At 45.9% G+C, this 19,879-nt stretch overlaps 1 protein-coding gene across 3 annotated transcripts in view; it reads left to right on the top strand.

The window, feature by feature from the left end:
- Positions 1-19,658, top strand: part of SLC44A5 (solute carrier family 44 member 5) — a 234,804-nt gene extending 215,146 nt beyond the window's left edge. For 2 of the 3 annotated variants that reach the window (XM_075936275.2, XM_006130407.5), the window contains exons 18-22: positions 641-714; positions 6,530-6,600; positions 8,202-8,290; positions 9,968-10,052; positions 12,982-14,613. In XM_075936275.2, coding sequence (XP_075792390.1) covers positions 641-714; positions 6,530-6,600; positions 8,202-8,290; positions 9,968-10,052; positions 12,982-13,094 — 432 coding nt within the window. In that variant the 3' untranslated portion in view covers positions 13,095-14,613. Of the gene's footprint in view, positions 1-640; positions 715-6,529; positions 6,601-8,201; positions 8,291-9,967; positions 10,053-12,981; positions 14,614-18,070 lie in introns of those variants that run through there. The other variant, XM_006130408.5, reaches the window with a different exon arrangement.
- Positions 19,659-19,879: the final 221 nt, after the last annotated feature.

The following is a 19,879-nucleotide window of genomic DNA, read 5'->3' as shown; positions in this document are numbered from 1 at the left end:
GGAATTAGTTAGGATTAGTCCTGCTTTTAAGCAGGAGTTGGACTCGATGACCTCCTGAAGTCTCTTTCAGCCCTATGATTCTATGAAAGGTCAGCAGCATTTGGAGCCTGGGTTTTGCTTCTGGCTCATCTGTAGCCTTAATCTTCTTTTAAAGCAGCTTTTTGCATTGAGTTATCATGCACTAATCCTTGCACAAATCACAATAGTGGTGTTAGGCTTGTTTGTGAAAGGAGAGACCACAACAGTTCCCCTTACATTCCCCGCAACTTGTCATCCTCAGTTCCACAACTGTAGGCAAGCGGTGGCAGGGATTGTGTTCCACAGCTGCTCTATTTGCATAACTAAGTATGGTCTCCCCCTGCCTTTCCCTCCTGCAAGCAGCTTAACAAGAAGCTGGAGAGCTTCACAAACACCTGATTTGGAGAAGTGGGTGGGCTGGGAAATGCGTCTGGTGAGAAGTAATAGGAAGTGTGAAGTGTGCTGTGGGATGATTATGGATATGTGGAAGTGGATGGGTTTGATCACAGATAAGAAAGAAATGTGTAGTGCCCTCCATGTGTTAATTTGCATAGAGCTATAGAAAACTTAGGATTCTCCTTGACTGTTCTTATATAGCTAATCAGCGTTTACTGTTTTGCAGATTGCGATATATGGTAAAAACTTCTGCACCTCAGCAAAGGAAGCGTTCTTTCTGTTAATGCGGAATGTGGTGAGGTAAGAGAATGTGTTTCTTAGTGCTGCTATTACACTCTGAAAACTCACTTTTTCTCCCTAGAAAACTAATGGTTCTGCCTTTACAGATAGCTTTCCCTTTTAGCAGCTTCTCATGCATCTGGCAAGCCAGAGCACTAGACAGTCAGTAGCCGGAGCTAGGATGATTTTATCCAACCTGACAGACAGCTTTGCTGTGGAATAATTGGTTGACATTGTAGGTGGCAAGGCATCCCTGATAGCAGCAGCAGGGCTGTCAAGAAAGCAGGGGGCAACTGAGAACATTTTTGTTGATTTGTTACATATTATAGGGCACCCATTGCCATGGTTTCTGGGGTCAGCTTGTCAGGCTTAACGTTGGGTTCACATTTTCTAATAATAGACACAGCTTGATCTAAGCCTCAAAATCCCTGTAAGGAAACTTGGGGCGGGGGCAAGGGAACGGAGAGGGAGATGGAAGGGTGGTAGGGAGGGAGGGAGCGAGTCTTTTGCTTTTAAAACTGAAGTTTTTTAATAGGTTTTCTTCCTAGAATTGAACCCCCACCCTCTTGCTTCATTGCTAGGGCTGCTGTTGAATTCCTTCTGCTAATCAGCACTCCTCTTCTTCCGTGCTCCTGGCGCTTCCTGTAATACAGGAAGATCAAAAAGAATGGGAGCAGGTGCTAATTAGAACACACCCTTAGGAGCACGCCATGTTGGAGTCTAATTACCAGAAAGAGGCACATTGGAGGAAGTTAGGCACTTAAATTATTCAGGGAAGGATAAGAGGGTATGGACAGTGAGGAGCAGGGTGGGAGAGTGTGACGTAGTGGGGGTACCTGGCTGGTTTCTATGCTGCTGGCTCTGGGGGAACCCCCACTGGCTGTCGTGGGGACCACGACCCAGCAAAACAGGATGAGTCACTATGCAAACCAGTGGCCAGACACCCCCCATGGAGAGGAACAAAGGAAGGTGGAATGCTGCCTTGGCTGGGGGGCAGGGCTGGAAGTTAGGGAGTTGGTTGCTGGCTGTCGGAGGGCATGGAGGAGAGCCTAGGGGAAGGGGCTGGAGTTTAGGGGCCCAGTCTCCCCCATCTCAAGGGGGCCTGAGGCATCCTAGCCCAGTTCCTGTGACCAGACTACATCTGAGCTGCGCTGTGCTGGAGGAGCAATAAACCACCCTCAATTCCACTGGCTGGTGCAGTCTGTTTGTGCCATTTCGGGGTGCAGGAGACGGGGAACCCCCAACGCGCCGTCACACTGGTGTCAGGAGCGGGATGCACTGCACCCCGTGGATGGAGCTTCCAGCGGCAAGCGACAAGGCGCAGTAGAAGCAAGAGCCCTGGAGCCAGGCGTGCTGGAGACAGAGCGAAGCGGTTCCTGGGAATCGTGGGGCGCTGCAGCACTAGACTGGTGAGTCTGAGGGGCCCAGCGGGCAGATGGCCTACGCCCGACTCTTGAAGGCAGAGCTGGTGGGGCTGTGCAGAGAGAGGGGCTTGCCTGTGCAGAAAGCAACCAAGGCCCAGCTGATTGCCCAGCTGGAAGATAATGACCAGCCACAGGGCCAGGATCTTGTCCCCAGGGGAAGCAGCCAGACCCCCCCTGAGAGTGTGTCAGGCTCAGAGAGGGGGAGGAGCGCTGGAACCCAACGGAGAGATGAGACAGCGTCTCCCGGGAGGCCTGCAAGCCGTAGCCCATCTAGGGCAGGGGACAGCCCAGCGGAGCTGCGGCGCCTGGAGATCCAGCTGCGGATCAGGGAATTGGAAGTAGAGGACCGAGAGAAGGACCGCCAGGACCGAGAGAAGGAGCGCCAAGATCGAGAGAGGGAGCGCCAAGATCGAGAGAGGCAGCGGCAGCATGAGCTGGCCATGGCAGAGCGGAGAACCGGCGGGGCACCGGCTGCGCCAAGTGCGGATGGGCCCCAGGGTCCCAGGACTGCCAGACGCTTGGAGAGGCCCGTGGTGGCCCAATTGAAGGACATGGGTGACATAGACGGGTTCCTCAGTACCTTTGAGAGGGCCTGTGGACTGCAACGGGTTCCCCCAGCTGACTGGCTGCAGGAGCTCATCCCCGCACTGAGCCAGGAGGCGGCCGGAGTGCTCAGTCAGCTGGAGGACCTACAGCCAGGGGATTACAACCGAGTCAAGGAGGCCCTGCTGCACAAGTTCGGGCTGACCCCCGAGATGTACAGGAAGAAGTTCCGGGGGGTACAGAAAGGGCCACGGGAGACCTATGTGGACCTGGCTTCCCGCCTGGCGCAATACTGCCGCAAGTGGGTGTCTGGAGTCGGAGCCCAGACCGCAGAGGAGCTGCTCAAGCTGGTCATGATGGAGCAGTTCTATGAAGCGTGCCCACCCAAACTGAGGCTGTGGCTCAAGGACCGGAGACCAGAGAACCCCCAGGAGGCCGGGAGACTGGCGGATGAGTTCACGGAGAGCCGGTCCGGGTGTGAACGGGAGTCCCGGAGAGAGAGGGAACCGCGCAGAGACCGGATCTCGGCTGAGCGACGGAGGGAGTCAACTACGGGGCGAGACCAAGGAACAGGTCATCTGTGCCCCAGAGAACCAGCCAGGGCCGGGACAGAGACAGCCCAAAGCCTAACTTGCCATCGCTGTGGGCAAAAAGGCCACAAGAGGGCTCAGTGCACCAGGTCCCAGGACCGGGGACTTTCCAGGGTTAACTGGCTGGGGCGGGAGGAAGGGCAGGCTGCCCCAGAGGCAGGGGCTGGCAGGCAAACCTCAGCTCAGAGAGAGGGGAAGGATGCTCAGTGCACCTCCCCTGGGAGGTCTGATTCTCAGGAGGCGGATTTCTCCGTGTACCGGGTGGGGGCAGGACGGCCCCTGCGGAGCGAGTGCCTCATACCCCTGGAGGTGGATGGTAGGAAGGTGACGGGCTTCTGGGACACGGGGGCGGAGGTGACTCTGGCCCGATCCGACATAGTGGCCCCGGAGCGGATACTACCCCACGCGCAGCTGACCCTGAAGGGCATAGACGGGTCCCCGTTTAAGGTGCCTGTAGCCCGGGTGCATCTGAAATGGGGGGCGAAGGAAGGCCTCAAGGAAGTGGGGGTGCACCCGCACTTGCCCACCGAGGTGCTGATGGGGAATGACCTAGAGGAGTGGCCCCATGAATCCCAGCGGGCTCTAGTCACTACCTGGAGCCAGAGCCAGCGGGGGGCTGACAACGTGGGTCCAGGGAAGGACTCCTGGCAGCATCCTCAGGGTCCCATCCCAGTGGACACGGGGTCCAGCCAGGCTGGGACTCCGGACCTAGGCAGAGGTGGGGGACAGGCCCCGATCCCTGCCTCAGCAGCTGAATTCCAGGCTGAGGTGCAGGCAGACCCCTCCTTGCAGAGGCTGAGGGACCAGGCTGGCCTCCATGCAGCTCAGCCCCGGGGGAGAGGTGGCCAGGAGAGATTCCTGCGGGAGCGTGGGCTCCTGTTCCGTGAGTGGCTCCCCCCCAGGAAGGCGAGGGCATGGAGGGTAGAGCGGCAGCTGGTCGTCCCCCGAAAGTATCGCCTCAAGCTGCTGTATTTGGCCCACGATTCCCCCGTTGGGGGCCACCGGGGGATCCGGAGCACCCGGCTGAGGCTGCTCCAGCACTTCTATTGGCCGGGAATCTTTACAGCCGTGCAGCGGTACTGCCGGTCCTGTGACTCCTGCCAGAGGGGCGGGAAGGCCCAAGACAGTAGGAAAGCGGCTTGGGGGTCTCTACCCCAGATAGACCCTCTGGGCTTGCTGAGAGAGTTATGGGAGGGGAAGTCCTCCCTGGATGGAGCATCGGGGGTGGAAGCCGCCCTGGCTGTCCAGAGAAGGCTCGCTGGGCTCATGGCCCCGGCCCGAGAGACCCTGGCCAGAGATCAAGGCCAGTGGAAGGGTGGGTGTGACCCCCGAGGACAGGCCTGTGCCAGTCGCCCTGGAGCGGGGCGGCGAGTGGACAGAGGGAAGCCAATTCATGTGGGGCCTCGCCACGGCCGGCCCGAGTCAAGGGGAGCACCCATGTCCCCAGGGCGGGTTCCCACGCAGAGGACCCGAACTTCCCTAGGTCACGAGCAGAGTGACCCTGCTCAGTTCGCTCTCGGAGGGGGGAGAACTGTGACGTAGTGGGGGTACCTGGCTGGTTTCTATGCTGCTGGCTCTGGGGGAACCCCCACTGGCTGTCGTGGGGACCACGACCCAGCAAAACAGGATGAGTCACTATGCAAACCAGTGGCCAGACACCCCCCATGGAGAGGAACAAAGGAAGGTGGAATGCTGCCTTGGCTGGGGGGCAGGGCTGGAAGTTAGGGAGTTGGTTGCTGGCTGTCGGAGGGCATGGAGGAGAGCCTAGGGGAAGGGGCTGGAGTTTAGGGGCCCAGTCTCCCCCATCTCAAGGGGGCCTGAGGCATCCTAGCCCAGTTCCTGTGACCAGACTACATCTGAGCTGCGCTGTGCTGGAGGAGCAATAAACCACCCTCAATTCCACTGGCTGGTGCAGTCTGTTTGTGCCATTTCGGGGTGCAGGAGACGGGGAACCCCCAACGCGCCGTCACAGAGAGACACTGAATAAGAAGTGAATGAGGTTAAAGACTGGGGGAATGGAGTTTCTAGGCCAGGGATAGCCCTGATCTGGGCATTACAATCTGCAGTGCTGCTCTGGGTTTGGCCCATCTGCCCCTCTGTAGATGAAAGCAGACAGGCCAGACCTTATTGGTACTGACACACCATGCACTAGGTTGCAACACTACTTAATTCGGGGCCTCATCAATATGTTTTTACAGTCATTTCCAAGATTTCACAGACTTTACCCCAGCTTTGATTACCATGACCTCCGTGACAAGTTCATGGCCCTAGCTATCACTGCCACTCCTGTCCCTTATGCTGCTTTTTGCTCTTAATGACGAAGAACAGCAGCTGGGAGCAAAGCAAATCTTGTATTGTTTTGAATTGGAATGTTCTGCTCTGTATATTCTAGTTCTAACTCCTAACGGGTTTATGATGGTTTGTTTGAATGTTTATTTCACGCTACCAGGTACATTGCAGTACTATATCCTGAGCCTTCATTGCTGTCAAGTGTCTCACGATACAGGCCTCACCTTCCATGCTAGGAGACAGGCAGGATTTTGAATGGAGGCACCCTACAATAAGCCCCTATTCTGGCCTCTTTTCCTTCCTGTTGTTTTCAGTCTGATTACAAGGAAGTCTGAGCAACACAGACTTATCTGTCAGTTTTTCTGACTCTTTGCATTCGTTCACCTGAGGCTGACTGCCTGCTTTGAGATTGCCCCCTGTTGTGCTGTGCTGCGACACTTCAACAAAACCTGGAGGTTTCAGCCCGTTTTGAAAGCAGAGGCAATGTGGCTTTTGCAAGGACTGAATGAAATAGGCCAAAGTCTACAGACAGCATGTACAAAGGCTAGCTCTCTTATGTTGGGGTGCCCAATTCACCTCCATCGAGGGCTGGCCTGTCTGTGATCCTGCTGTGAAGAAAAGGCTGAAACAGAGAAACATGCTAATTTATTTAATCCACAAGAGCAAAAACCAATGAATAGTTTACAAGTGCTGTATGGCCACCGTTGAGAAAGGTGCTGAGTGTTCTCACCTTTAATTGATTTCATTAGGAGTCAAAGCTCCTTAGCCCCTCACAAGGCTGGATATTTAATAGCAAGAATTCTAAAATATCACCCCCCTGTTTCTTCCCCATGTTGATTTCTTGCATTGTTATATGGATGGCCAAAGGATCAGTGCAAGACAATGATATTTCTGAGCCAGTTTTATCAGCCATGGATTTCATAGACTATGAAAAGAGTTGCGATGTTCTGCTTTGAGGTGCTCAAACATGGTTTGTCCTCTGTTGAATAGAGTTGCAGTGCTGGACAAAGTTACAGACTTCTTGTTATTCCTTGGGAAACTTCTCGTTGCTGGTGGTGTAGGTAAGTCAGTTATTTCAGTGTAATGTTGATTCTTACTCCCTACTAGCTTAGAAAGTGCTAAACTTGTGGTGCTCAGACAACACATTGAGTACATGCTCTTGTAAACCTTGATACTGTCAGCACAAATCACATCAGCAAAGAATTTCAGTGTTGAGCCCAAAGAAACCTATTTTCCCCTCCTTTTTTTCCAGTTCACTTTGTATATTTCATAACATTTTTTGCATAACCATTTACACTGTTCTTTTGTGGCTGTGTAATGGCAGCCATCTTAATTGACACACTGAGGATTGAACTGGGAACTTCCAGAATTAAAAACATTAGTTCAAAGTGTAGGGACTTAAGTTTCCTGCTTGGATTGTAACAGGTTCATAGTTTCTGTGAATCTGGCATGGAGAGAAACCTGTAATAGGCCATTCCCAGTGTGTTACAGATGCACACCCTTCCCAAGGCTAGGCCTGTGGTGTGCAAGAGGGTATGTACCAGCAGCACTATAACTGAAACTGAACTGTCAGCAAGCAGACTGCAGATGTGTGCACCGAGAGAAAAGGGAGTGGAGGAGGAGATGTGGTGCACCTGAGCATCTTTTGTGCTATTGCACTCAGGGCTGTCTAAATCCTTCCAAACAGAAGCAGGGGAGCAGACAATACGTTTTTCTAACCCTTTTACAGTTCCTTTCATACTAACGAAATTCAGGACATGCTGTTCAGTGTGCTGTGGCAGAAAATGGATTTTTTTTTAAATTGTCTATTTGAAAAATTGAAGTTGTCAGTGCCTTTTTAAATTGTCACTCGAGTTTCAAAACATGATTTCATTGATGCCCAGTTTTTATATGCTGTGGGGTTTTTTTTAAATCTTAAATGGATTATTTTTACCAGCAGTGAAAATTAGAATTGCAATAAAAACTGTAATGTTTTGTCATTACTGTAGACTGACTTTCAAAATGGGAAGGCAAATGTGATTTGAAACTCAGTCTTTAAAGTGTAAGCCATGAAATGCTAAAAATGGCTCATGTTTTCCTCCGTTTTTAAGGATTCATTCTATAGGATAATTCATTAACATGCCTTCTCTTTTCTGCGTAGCACAGATATGATGAAGAATTACTGTATGTAGATATGGATTTATTGTTAAGTGTATTTATTGGTAGTTATGCTATTGCTTTTTTTTTAATCTCAAATAGCTAAATGTTCCTCTAAGGGCTGAAAGCTAAAGCTTCAGGCTTTTGCTCACATATCTCTTTTTATTTATTTTAATTAAAGATCAATCTTATGGTCTTTTTATTACCATACACTTTATTGTATGGTAGGTTCTTATTTATTAGTTTTGATATAAAACCTAGTCTGGCTCATTAAGTAAAACTATTGATTCAAGTCTTTCTGGACCCTCAAGTATCTTTATGATAAATGCATTTATATGCCATTTCTGCTCTGATCAAGAATACAGATCTGTGGATAATTAATATCTAGAGAGTTATTGCTCACAACCTCCTGTATAAGCTATGCCTGAGTGTGTTTTCAGCTGTGCTCTCTTACTGATGCCTCATGAGTGATGAAGTTCCAGATACGTGTGTGAATAACTAACAACCTGTACTCTGTTTCTCGCAGGTGTCCTAGCCTTCTTTTTCTTCACACATAGAATACCAGTGTTCACACAAGAAGCACCAACGTTAAATTACTACTGGGTTCCTCTTTTGGTAAGGATGCAGTTTACATTCTTAGGACAGTGGGGGAGTTTTGAGGGGCAACTTTGGGTCAGTTCTTGGGAATCACCTACCGGCAACAGCAGTTCCCCCAACTACTGTCAATGGGTGCAGAATTCTCTTCTGTGGCTAGCCAGCTCTGCCAAACTCTGTCACTCCCTGATTTGGTTCAGGTAGCTTTATACCATTAATGGAGCTGCAGTGAGCCTCGAGAGACTGCTTATGTTCTGCAGTCAGGAGAGTTTGATTCCATGCTGGCGCTGTACTGCAGCCAGAGCCTGGTGTGGATGATGGGGAACCAATTTCAGTATCTCTTCCTAAGGGAGAGCAAAAAGAAAGCAGCTGGCTCCTATGTAAATGCTTTCCCTGTAGATTCTCCCATTACCCAAATGGCTATCTGTGGCTTCTGGTGCAGCTCCCAGGGAACTGCCTGCCGCCCTGTGCTACTGCCTCTGATACAGAGGCAGCAGCTAGTGCGTGGTGGAAAGCAGCTTAAAAAGACAGCACACCGGCTTCTGGGGATCGGGCTGCCACCCCGTGTATAAATGTATAACTGCTGTACTTTATTCAGTTCTATGCATTTTAATGTCCCTATCTTTGAGGTGCTATTGCCATGACGGTATCAAATAAGGATGTTAAAATGTGGTTAAAGAACCTGTTGGGGGAATGTAGAACTCCGGCACAGCCCGTGGCCAGTGGGAAGTCCTACTGACTCCAGGCTGCACGCGGGTGCCTGCTTTGAAATGCACAAGAGTCCCCAGTGGGCTGACCCCAGGCTCCATGCTACATTGCAGGCCACTAGGAGCCTTGGGTCAGCTGGGGAATCTGTGCAACGCTTCCCCGGAACCTGGGGTCAGCTGGAGACTCCCCAGCTGATCCCAGGTTCTGGGGAAATGTCACGGGGAGCCCAGGGTCAACTGGGAGTCCCCAGCTGATCCTGGCCTCCACAGCAGCTGCCCCTTTGAAATGCGATGAGGCAGCGTTTTAAAGGGGCAGCTGCCGCACAGCTGATCAGAGGAAGTGCTGCGCAGAGCCCGGGGTCAGCTGGGGATCTCCCCAGCTGATCCTGGGTCTTGGGGAAATGCCACGGGGAGCCCAGGATCAGCTGGGGAGTCCCCAGCTGACCTCGGGCTCCAGGGCTGCCCCTTTGAATTGTGCAGAGATGGCATTTTAAAGGAGCAGTCCGCTGCACAGCTGATCTGGGGATCAGCTGTGCGGCGGTTGCCCCTTTAAATCTCCACATCCGTGCATTTCAAAGGGGTAGCTGCTGTGGAGCCCGGGTCAGCTGGGGACTCTCCAACTGATCCCAGGCTCCCTGCAACATTTCCCCAGAACCCCAGATCAGCTAGGAAGTTCGCAGCTGACCCCGGGTTCCACGCAGCACTTCCCCGGAACCCCAGGTCAACTGGGGACTTCGCAGCTGATCCCGGGTTCCGGGGAAATGCCGCGGGGAGCCCAGGATCAGCTGAGGACTCTCCAGCTGACCCCAGGTTCCAGGGTGCCACTTTGCAGAGGCGGTGTTTTAAAGGGGCAGCCGCTGCACAGCTGATCCACCGATCGGGTGTGCAGCTGCTGCCTTAGGGTTTCAAAGTGGCAGCGCTGCTATGTCTAGTTAACTTGTCTTTAACATCCCTGGTGTCAAATGTATGTGTGTTTGGGTTTTCATTACAGACTGTCATTATTGGCTCTTACCTAATTGCACACGGGTTCTTCAGCGTCTATGCAATGTGCGTTGATACGCTTTTCCTCTGCTTTTGTAAGTATTGAGTCCTCTTTCATTGGCATTCCAGTGACATGCAGGTAAAGAGCCATCTTGTCACATTCCTTACAGAATTCATGTAACATGCTGGCATATTGTGGGAATGAGGAATTGCTGCTGTTCTTAATACAGCTGCTTTAATTTTACTACCAAAGGGATTGTAAAGCTCAGTGATCAGCTATGCCTTCATTAGCCAATTTGTCAAGCTAATGAAATGTATCTGGCTTTTTGTTTATTAAAGGTTTCCTAATTTTTGCTAACAATTTGCTTCTGGGTGCTTTGTAACCAGCTGTGTTCAGCAAGTTCACTCAAACATCTTACTAATGCCAGTGGGCTTTGCAGTCAGGTGTTTTCCTGCAGCAAATGCTTTATGTGGCTGATAATGTAACTGTCCTTTTGGTTTTGTACTAATAACCACGACAAAAGCTTCATGCTGATTTCACATGAAATTACCTTAAAATACCAGTTTAAAACTGTCAGTCCCTTGTGACCCCAGAACAAACATTTGCTGACTCTTGAAGGGGAGGCAATTAGGGGCAGGTTTGACGGGAGAATACTCAAATCACCAGAGAAATCAATTGGTCTCCGTTTAAACCCTAATTATAAGAACAAGGTGTGCTCGCTACAGGGAGCTCATTCCATTTGCCTGACTTAATGAAACTTAAACCATAAAGATTGGATTCTGCTGTAATGAGAGCAGTCCTGGCAGGTCAGAGATGGAGTATGTTGTCCTGGGCAACATTGCATCTGGCTGCATTATTTTCCTGGCCAAGGATTCCGAAGTGCACATTGTGGCAATGGGACGCTGAGGCAGGTAAGCACAACTAAGGGGCTTAGTCTCCTTCCCCAACTCCATCAGGGTAAATTTAGCCCCATAGGTAGAAACAAAGTAGTGAATTGGCCCCAAGTGTAGCCCTTGCTATGTGGAGCCTCCGTTCCCTTGGAATATGCCAGAACCCCAGTGACACATGGCTTGGAGCACATTGGCATGCTGGGGTGTCACCAGAATAAGGCAAATTGATTAGTTTATAAGGCATCTCCACCTTTGAAGTGTAGCAACAGCTCTAAGGACTGCATAGAGCCTGAGGTCAGTAGGGACTCCCCTGCCGATCCTGTGCTGAGTGTGGTACTGCTGTTTTGAAACACCGCGAGGAGTGATCCTGGGCTCCATGCAGTACTGCTGCTTTGAAATGCCAGGTGCAGCCTAATGCTGGGCTCCCCACAACATTTCAAAGTGGCAGCGCTGCATGGAGCCTGAGATCAGCGGGGGAGTCCCTAGCTGATCCCTGTGGTGCTGCTGCTTTGAAACACCGCATACAGCCTGGGGACACCCCAGCCGGCCCCAGATTGCATGCAGCATTTCAAAGCGGCCGCGCTGAGTGGAGCCCTGGATCTGGCCCCAGGCTTCAGATGGCACAGCCACTTTGAAATACTCCCTCCGCTCCCTGCATGATAGAGGCAGCAAGGCGGGGGGAAGCGACTGGTCGACTAGTCCTTCACATCGCTACCTCCAACCAGCTTTAATAACCATCAGTATTTAATTGTTGTAATGGGCCTGTTTTTCCTTTCACACTAGTATAGATCAGGAGTAATCCACTGATCTAAGAGAGGAATCGGAAGGGAGGAGTTCATTGGCTCACAAGAATCAATCGGTTTTCTTCTCCATTGGTTCAGAACAGATCCGCTTGTTGAAGGAGTGAGCAAACAGGGCAACTGCCCAATGGCCAGGGTGATTTAAAAGGGCTTAAGGGCTCTGGTCATTGCTGCAGTAGTGATGGCAGGGAAGCACACGGGGCCCTTTAAAATGGTCAAGCATGCTACAGGCATGGGTGTGAGTGGTGGGTGGATCGCTCCTTGGGAGAAGCTAACAGTTCGGCCTTGGAGTAGGGTTAGGTGTCAGGAGACCAGAGGGTTTTTTTTTTAATTTGATCTGTGCTACTGATTCATTGTGACATTTAGACTTGAATCCTGAAAAATGATCTACACAAGCAGCCCCATGCAGATCACATGGCTCAAGGTCCCATTTTCCCACTCAATAAAATTCTCATCTGTCTTTGCAAACTGCTGTAGGATCTCTGATGCAAGTGTCTGTATGCACATGCAAAATATTACAGTGCAATCAAGGCACAGCAAATCTATTCAGACTTGAGCATTCTTCAGAAGAATACAAATAATTCTGTTATAACCTGTGGTGGTATGGAGTTACTGCTGGTTATTATTGTCACAGCTCTGTAGATAGTGCCTAGTTTTCACTAGTTCATTCACTGTTTGAACCTCTTTTTGGGGGAGGAGAGGTAGAAGGGAAATGCATTAAAGTTAATGGGAAAATTAATATTTTTCCTGTAAGTTTCTTTGCTAGTATAGCAAAACTCTGAGTCTTCATGCCATTATTTGAACCCTGAGTTCTACTCTGCTTCCCATGTCATTTACAGCTGTGTATTATAGGAGCAAAACATTGTGCACTAATGGGGGAAGATTTTCAGAAGAGCTCTGCTTCCCTTTAGGAACAGATTTTCAAAAGTGCTCAAATTTCAGCAGTTTCTTGTATCTCACTTTTGGACAGATTTTAAAAAACAACGCACCACAATGCCAGGCTCCCATTGTCCTTCTGTGCAATTTTTAAACAAAAGAACTGGAAGAATTAAAAGGATTGATGTGCATAACTTTAGAATGTCAGTGTAGCCCTGCACTGATGTTTGTTTTGGTGTAAAATCTCTCCTGACTTTGGAAAAAAAAATTGAACCTTTTTGCTTTCCCAGTGTCCACTAGCAACTTAAAAGTGGCAGTTGAATTGTCTGATCTCAGATTTTCTAATGTTGGTTTTTCTGCTTTTTCCCCTGTTCAATTCTCTACCCTTTTATGTTTGTATTTTGTTTGATTGCATTGCTGCTTGCTGCTTTGGCTGCTTTTGCTGATGTAAATTCAGGTGAAGATTTGGAAAGAAATGATGGATCCACAGCAAAACCCTACTACATGTCAGCTAGCCTGCACCGAATTCTGGGAAAGAAGGAACTAAGCCCTAAGAAGGCAATGGGATAATTTTAAAAAATTGATGAAAATCAAAACAATGTTATTTTAAGTGGGATATGTATAAACTAGACAAAAGTTAAAACTGTAAATGATGATGCTTCTGGTTGATGGGCGATTTTTTTTTTTTTTTTTTTTTTTTTGCTTGTATCTAAAATCAGTTAGCAATTTGGTAACATCTACTCACATAGGGAAATGCTTAAACTAAGAGCTGTGAAACAAGGCTACATTTTAGTTCATAGAGTGCCTATGAAAAATCTAAATTCGAAGCATTTTTTTATCCATAGCTAATGGTGTTTTTATAACTTTTGTAATACAGATTGCTGTTTCAAATGACAGCCATTTTGATAACATTTCTTTTTATAAGTGTATATTTGTAAACGATGTTCAGGCAATTTTTGAAAGCACTACAGTGTAATCTAATTAGCCATAAAAATAGATTAAGACTCTAGCAAACCAGCAGATGGTACTAACTTTGTAAATATGGTGCTATGGTTGTATTTTAACTGTACAAGCTGGTTGACAGCTATTTAAACTGTGACTATGTATGTACTAATGGTTCCCTATATAGATCTTTTGATCACTTCCATTACCCTTTCATTTATTAACATAAATAGTTTGTATTACACAGGTTCAATGTCCAAGAAGGTAGCCAGAGTAGACTACAGCTAAAACTGCTTTATAATGAAGTCTGTTATAACAAAACTCCTTTTTAAAGCAGAAGTTAGATTAAACATTAACCTCATTGTAAGACCATTCCTCTGTACATCAAGAACATGGTTTGTAGTTCCTACAATCTTTCTATTTCCAACTAGGGCAAGATGAAAAATATATAGGTTTCAGCTGGTGTGGATCAGAGAGGCCCTTCTTTTAGTATCTCCCAATGGTTCTATGATTTTTTTTCCACATGATGTTGAGCTCCACCTGAAGTATGAAAAGGAAAAACTGAAATGCAGCCATTTTCCCTGGTTGCAGCTCTTCATAGCCCTCTAAGCACTAAGGAATTCTTATTTCCTGTATCCATCCCTTATGGATCCCTCCTTCCTTCCAAGGACTGAATGCATTTTCTCTGCAGGACTCTCTGCTCCTATTAGCCCATGGAATAAGTGACCAGGGCTAGAAATACAATCCGAGTCTCCCACCAATCATTTAGACCAAGGAATCTGGCCCATCATGTTTGAAATATATTTAAATAATTAAAATTGCATGATTATACATGTAAAGGCTAGTGTAGCTTTGTACTATTAGTGCAGTACATCTTAATATTACACTTAGGGCTGATCTACATGGTGTAACATATCAAAGGGTTTTATAAATCTCACCTCTCCAGGTGCTGTGTAGGCAAGCCCTAAAACCCCAATTCTGCAAGCCTTCCATACATGCAACCACCACTTGACTCAATGACAGTCCCACTTTGTGTAGAGCTCACTGGATCAGCTCAACACTTTATCTGCAGATTCTGAGGAGTAATACAAAGAACACATGATGGCTGTGTCTACATTGGCATCCCTTTCCGGAAAAGAGATGCTAATGAGACCAGTCGGAATTGCAAATGCCGCGGGGGATTTAAATATCCCCCGCAGTATTTGCATGAACATGGCTGCCGCTTTTTTCCGGCTCGGGGTTTTGCCGGAGAAAAGCTTCAGTCTAGACGGGATCTTGCAGAAAATAAGCCCTTTTCCGGAAGATCCCTTATTCCTACTTGAAAGTAGGCTGTGTCTACGTTGGCATCCCTTGAAAGTAGGAATAAGGGATCTTCCAGAAAAGGGCTTAATTTCCGCAAGATCCCGTCTACACTGGCGCTTTTCTCTGGCAAAACCCCGAGCCGGAAAAAAGCGGCAGCCATGTTCATGCAAATGCCGCGGGGGATATTTAAATCCCCGCGGCATTTGTAATTCCGACTGATCTCATTAGCATCCCTTTTCCGGAAAGGGGTGCCAATGTAGACACAGCCGATTACTATAAGTAGGAAGAATGGGGTTATCTTTCTAGGAGATGATTCTTTTGTGAATTGGGCTAAAAAACCCCTTTAATCTATTTAAATAAAAATGTAGAATAATTGTTCTAAAGTTTAAAGGGGCCCATCCAAAGCTAGTGAGGCTACATCCTAGACTTCATGGGCTACAGGATTTTGAATTAAGTATTCCATGGTAGTCCACTAAACAAGGGTAGAATATGTAGCATTATCCAGCTTTGTTATTACAGGTTCGACCTTTGTGGTCTGGCACCCTGGGAACCTGACTCGTCAAAAATGAGGGAGTTTCCTGGACCAAGGATAGTCAATTCTGGCCCCTCTGCTGCCAGTTTCTGGCTCTCCCCACAGGCTGACAGCCCTCATAGCCACCGATTCCCCTGCTGGCCCTGGCCACCAGCTTCTGCTGCTGGCCCTGGTCAAGCTTCTGGCCCCCAGCAGGGCACAAAGCTGCTGGCTCTCTCCTCACCCAGCCCCTCTGACCGAGCTCTGACTCTGCTGTCAGCCCTGACTGGGCTCCGAGCCTCTGGCCACAGGACGAGCCATGCTGCCCCTGATCATGGAACTGGCTTCATTCCTGGCCCCTGGTTCCCCAGCAGCTCCACTGCTGGCCCTGGCCACTAGACTAGTTCTACTCCCAGCCCTGCTCTGCCTCTGCTCCCAGCCCCTCCACTGCCAGCTCCTGCTCTCAACCGCCAGGGCTATCTGGTCCAGGGGCAGGGATATTGCCAGGCTAGAGTATCCTGGACCAGAGAGGTTCAACCTGTATTACAAAATCGAGCTCCTGGAACCGACTCTGGAATGAGAACCTTAGGGCATGTCTACACTGCGGAGTTTTTTCAGAAAAACAGCCATTTTTCCAAGAAAACCTTGCTTACGTCCACACTGCAATCGCATTCTTTCGGAAAAAAATCAAAGGAACAGAGGGTTTTTTCTGACATTGGTAAACCTCTTTCTACGAGGAAGAAGCCTTTTTACGAACTGTGTGTGGATGGGGAAGAGGGAGTTCTTTCACAAGAAGAGGAAAGAACAAAAAGCATAGGTGCCCTGGTGGCAACTCCTTCCATAGTAATCACAGCTTAAATGCGAGAGAGAGTCCATTCAGTGTGGATGCTATCTTTTGAACAAGCAGATCGCTTTTTTGATGCGCTTTTGCTGTGTAGATGTTCTTTTTCAGAAGAAGTTTTTTTTGGAAGATCTTCTGGAAAAGCTTCTTCCGAAAGAAGCCTGCAGTCTAGACATAGCCTCAGTGTCAGACCAGAAGGCAAATTCTTTTCCAGTTGACTAAAGGTCAGTCATATGGGAAAGAGTTTAAGAACCCTACTTGGCTCCCTGGAGGACAGCTCTATTCCCAAGGTCAACCAAGAAGCAAGGCTTGGTGCAATATAAAAGAAATTCAAGGAGGGCCTTCTTCCATCCTCCCATTGGGTGAATGGAAAGGGAATAAGAAGCTCCCATCATACCTAAGTTACTTTGTTTATTAATACAGGCCCCTAGGTTGAATCCACAGCTCAGTTAACAGGTAGTGATTTCACCCATATGTTTGCTGTAATTCCTAGGGAATAGAAAGATCTTGAGATCTTGTGGTGTGGAATACTAGACATAAGTAATTTGCATATATTTTCCCTCCTTCATTCAGTAATCTCTGAAATTCACTATGGAGTAGGAGTGAGGAGTTGAATTTGAGACTTAAAATATTTAAAATAAAGTTCTATGTTTGAAAAGTAGCTAGCACTTTTGAGGGCCTTGATTTTTGAGTGCCCATCTTGAGACACTTTAAAGGAGCTTGGCTTTCAGAAAGTGCTGAACACCCACCCACAGAAAACCAGGCTCTATGTAAATTGCATACCCAAAAATTGAGAAGCAAATATGCAAGTCTCTTTTAAGCATTTAGGCTACAATGACTTTTTGGGCTGAGTGCAATCATTCCATTACCTAAAAGTCAGCTGATCTGCTATTCTGGATCAGACCCTAATGTATTATATAGGATGGTAGTGTAATTGGTTCATTCGTCTGCAACTAGAAAGACAGAGTAATCTATAGTTCTGCAGTGGATTGAAGAGTTTTACTGGGTGCTCTACTGAAAAAGCATATTTCTGAATAGAATGTGCTTTTTGCCATATGAATGTAACCATAGAGTTTAATAGGAATGCGACATACTAGAAATAGTAGTAATACAGTCATTATTAGAAGTTTTTTAATAAACCTATGCATTTGCTAGAAGAATTTATAAAAGTTTTAAACTGAATTGATTGTTTATATACCATAGATATATATAGATATATATATATAAAGTTCCTCCATCCATTATTATTTTGTGCAAATTATTTAGACTATAAATGAACGTTTCTTAGAAGAAAATATAAAAGCCATTTTAAATGAAGCTATTAAGAGAACTGTGAAAGTGCAAAGCATATCGCTTAAATTCAGCAGTCAGTAAATCAGCTAAAATACTTTAAATTATTTAAAATTGGTAAACTGAATATTTTTGAATGTTAGGCAGAAATTAATAAAAATAATTTGAAAAAATCATTTTTATTTCTAAGAATGTTTGTCTGACAATTAAAATGATACCTAACTAATCCATAGGGCCAAATTATATCAATGCACAAGCTACACAATCCCAGTGAAGTCAGTGAATCTGGCTCTTGATTTGCTATAATGCAAAGATAAAACTTAATTACTATGTACTTCCTCACTGTAGGGAAGTGGAATACTGGGCTAAGTACAGTATAATAAGATTGTATATTATATAGATTTTGATCCTACACCAAGTGACATCCATGGGAAAATTCAGTTGATTTCAAAGGGTAGAGGCGGGCCCACATGGTGACAAAAAGCTGGTTATTATTCAAATTGTTTACTGTGTAATAAATGCCAAAACGTCAAGTACCTGTACTGAAATAAACCTAGAAAGCTAAGAGAACTGTTATGCATGAAGAGTTCAGCAGGTGGTGCTGTTACTTTTCTTATTGTACTGCTTTGATCATTTATTTTGTGCCATTCTTGCTCCTAGTGGAAGATTTAGAAAGACATGATGGCTCTCCAGAAAAACCCTATTATATGAGTAAATCTCTTTTGAAGATTTTGAACAAGCAGAATGTTGAAACCAAGAGACATTAGAAAATGCCCAGTGATGTTTATTTAGTCCTGGTTTGATGCATTGTCTTTTCAATACAGTATTAATTGTTGGCTTTTATTTGCATGTTTTATACCAAAGTGTCTATGTAAAGCCATCAGAATTGGTAAGGAAACAGTTTAAAAAAACAAAAAACCCAAGATGGGAACATTTTTATACGGAGATTTGTTCCTTTTTTCAAGCGGTATTTAGCTTTTAATTCTAGAGGCGTGGCTGTTTTAAAGATGCTGAATATTCTTTTCAATATAAGCATTTTAAAAGTATGAAATGGTTTTTTTTCTGTTGCATATTCTGGCATAGGACAGTAAAAAGATTTTAAAAAATCACCATGTTATGCTTATCCTAAAAAGAGGGTCTTTAAATAATCTTCTAAAAATAAATGACCATAAAAACAATTACACTTAACATATTATCTCAGTATTGTTGTTGCCAGTCACCCAGCCTGTACAACTGTGTCCTCTATGACAAAAGTGCCTTACTGGCTATTATTATTACCCAGTTTATATCTTAAAGTTTACACACATCATGTAAGACTACAAAATAGAATTGCTAGATAGGAAAAAAACCAGAGTTTTTCAGCTTAGTTGAAATTAAATGTTATAAAATCAATTGCATTTTAAATACATGTGACATTTTTGCTAAATAGTGCAGTAATTTCCCTGTTACTGTTGTCAGATCATGAAAGTGTACTTTATGCTCCCAAAAAGAAAGCAAAAGATAATGGTTGTGTTACAGAAGAAAATCATGCAAGAATGTTATTAGCTTTAGTTCTCTTTTCTAATTCTAATTTAGGTGACACTGAACTCTTTAACTGGGGCCTATTATGTCTTCAGGTTCAGAGATAACTCATTGTGTCTGGGGAACCGAGGATAGAATTGGGCCCTTGGTATTTAAAATAGAATAAAAAGGGAAGTTAGTAGATGTCTGTTACGCCATTGCTATATATATGTATTTTTATGTTCCCAAATGTAAAATAGATGCTTCATTTTAAGACTGTTTATTTACTATTCTGGAAGTGTTTATAAATGGCCTGTAATTTTGTAGTTTTTGATACAGATTATTCAAGGTTACTGGTGCAATTAATATAAAAATGGATTGTCTATTACTGTATGTTCCAGAAGGGTCCATAAGCATGTATCTTAAATAAGAACATGTATAATCACAAAAAGGCAATTTTAAAGGTTGAGAAATTAGAAGTAACTGTCATTTTCACTTACCACATTTTCTTCTTAATGTGGCTGAGACATTATCAAGTATCATTTTCATGCCAAAACCAAACTAACGTGAGCACATGACAGTCTGAGCTCTAAAACCTGTTTGCTTCTGCTGTGCAGAAATATTGGGAATGTATTGTTAAATATCTTTGATAACTAAAATGTTTAATATTTAATGAAATTTATTGTTACTTATTGTTTTACAGCTCTTGGGTTTGTTCTAATAAAGATTTAGATATAAAAGAAGGACACTTCTCTGTGCTGTTGCTTTTATTTTTGGGTATCGTTTTTTAGGAAAATACCTTCATGAAAACTCACTGTATAAATATTTTAGCTAAATTTATATCATACCACACAAGTGCATCCATCTCACATCCTGGGCACCACTGACATCTTAATCTTCTTAAATAAACAGACTCTAGCAATTATTCTCAGAAGCACAGCCCTGGCAGCAACATGATTATTATAAAGC

Source organism: Pelodiscus sinensis, chromosome 9 (genome assembly GCF_052426305.1).
Source record: "Pelodiscus sinensis isolate ZL-2025 chromosome 9, ASM5242630v1, whole genome shotgun sequence".
NCBI classification, from domain to species: Eukaryota; Metazoa; Chordata; order Testudines; family Trionychidae; genus Pelodiscus; species Pelodiscus sinensis.
The sequence above is the reverse complement of the archived record's forward strand: the minus strand, read 5'-3'. Positions and strand labels throughout refer to the sequence as shown.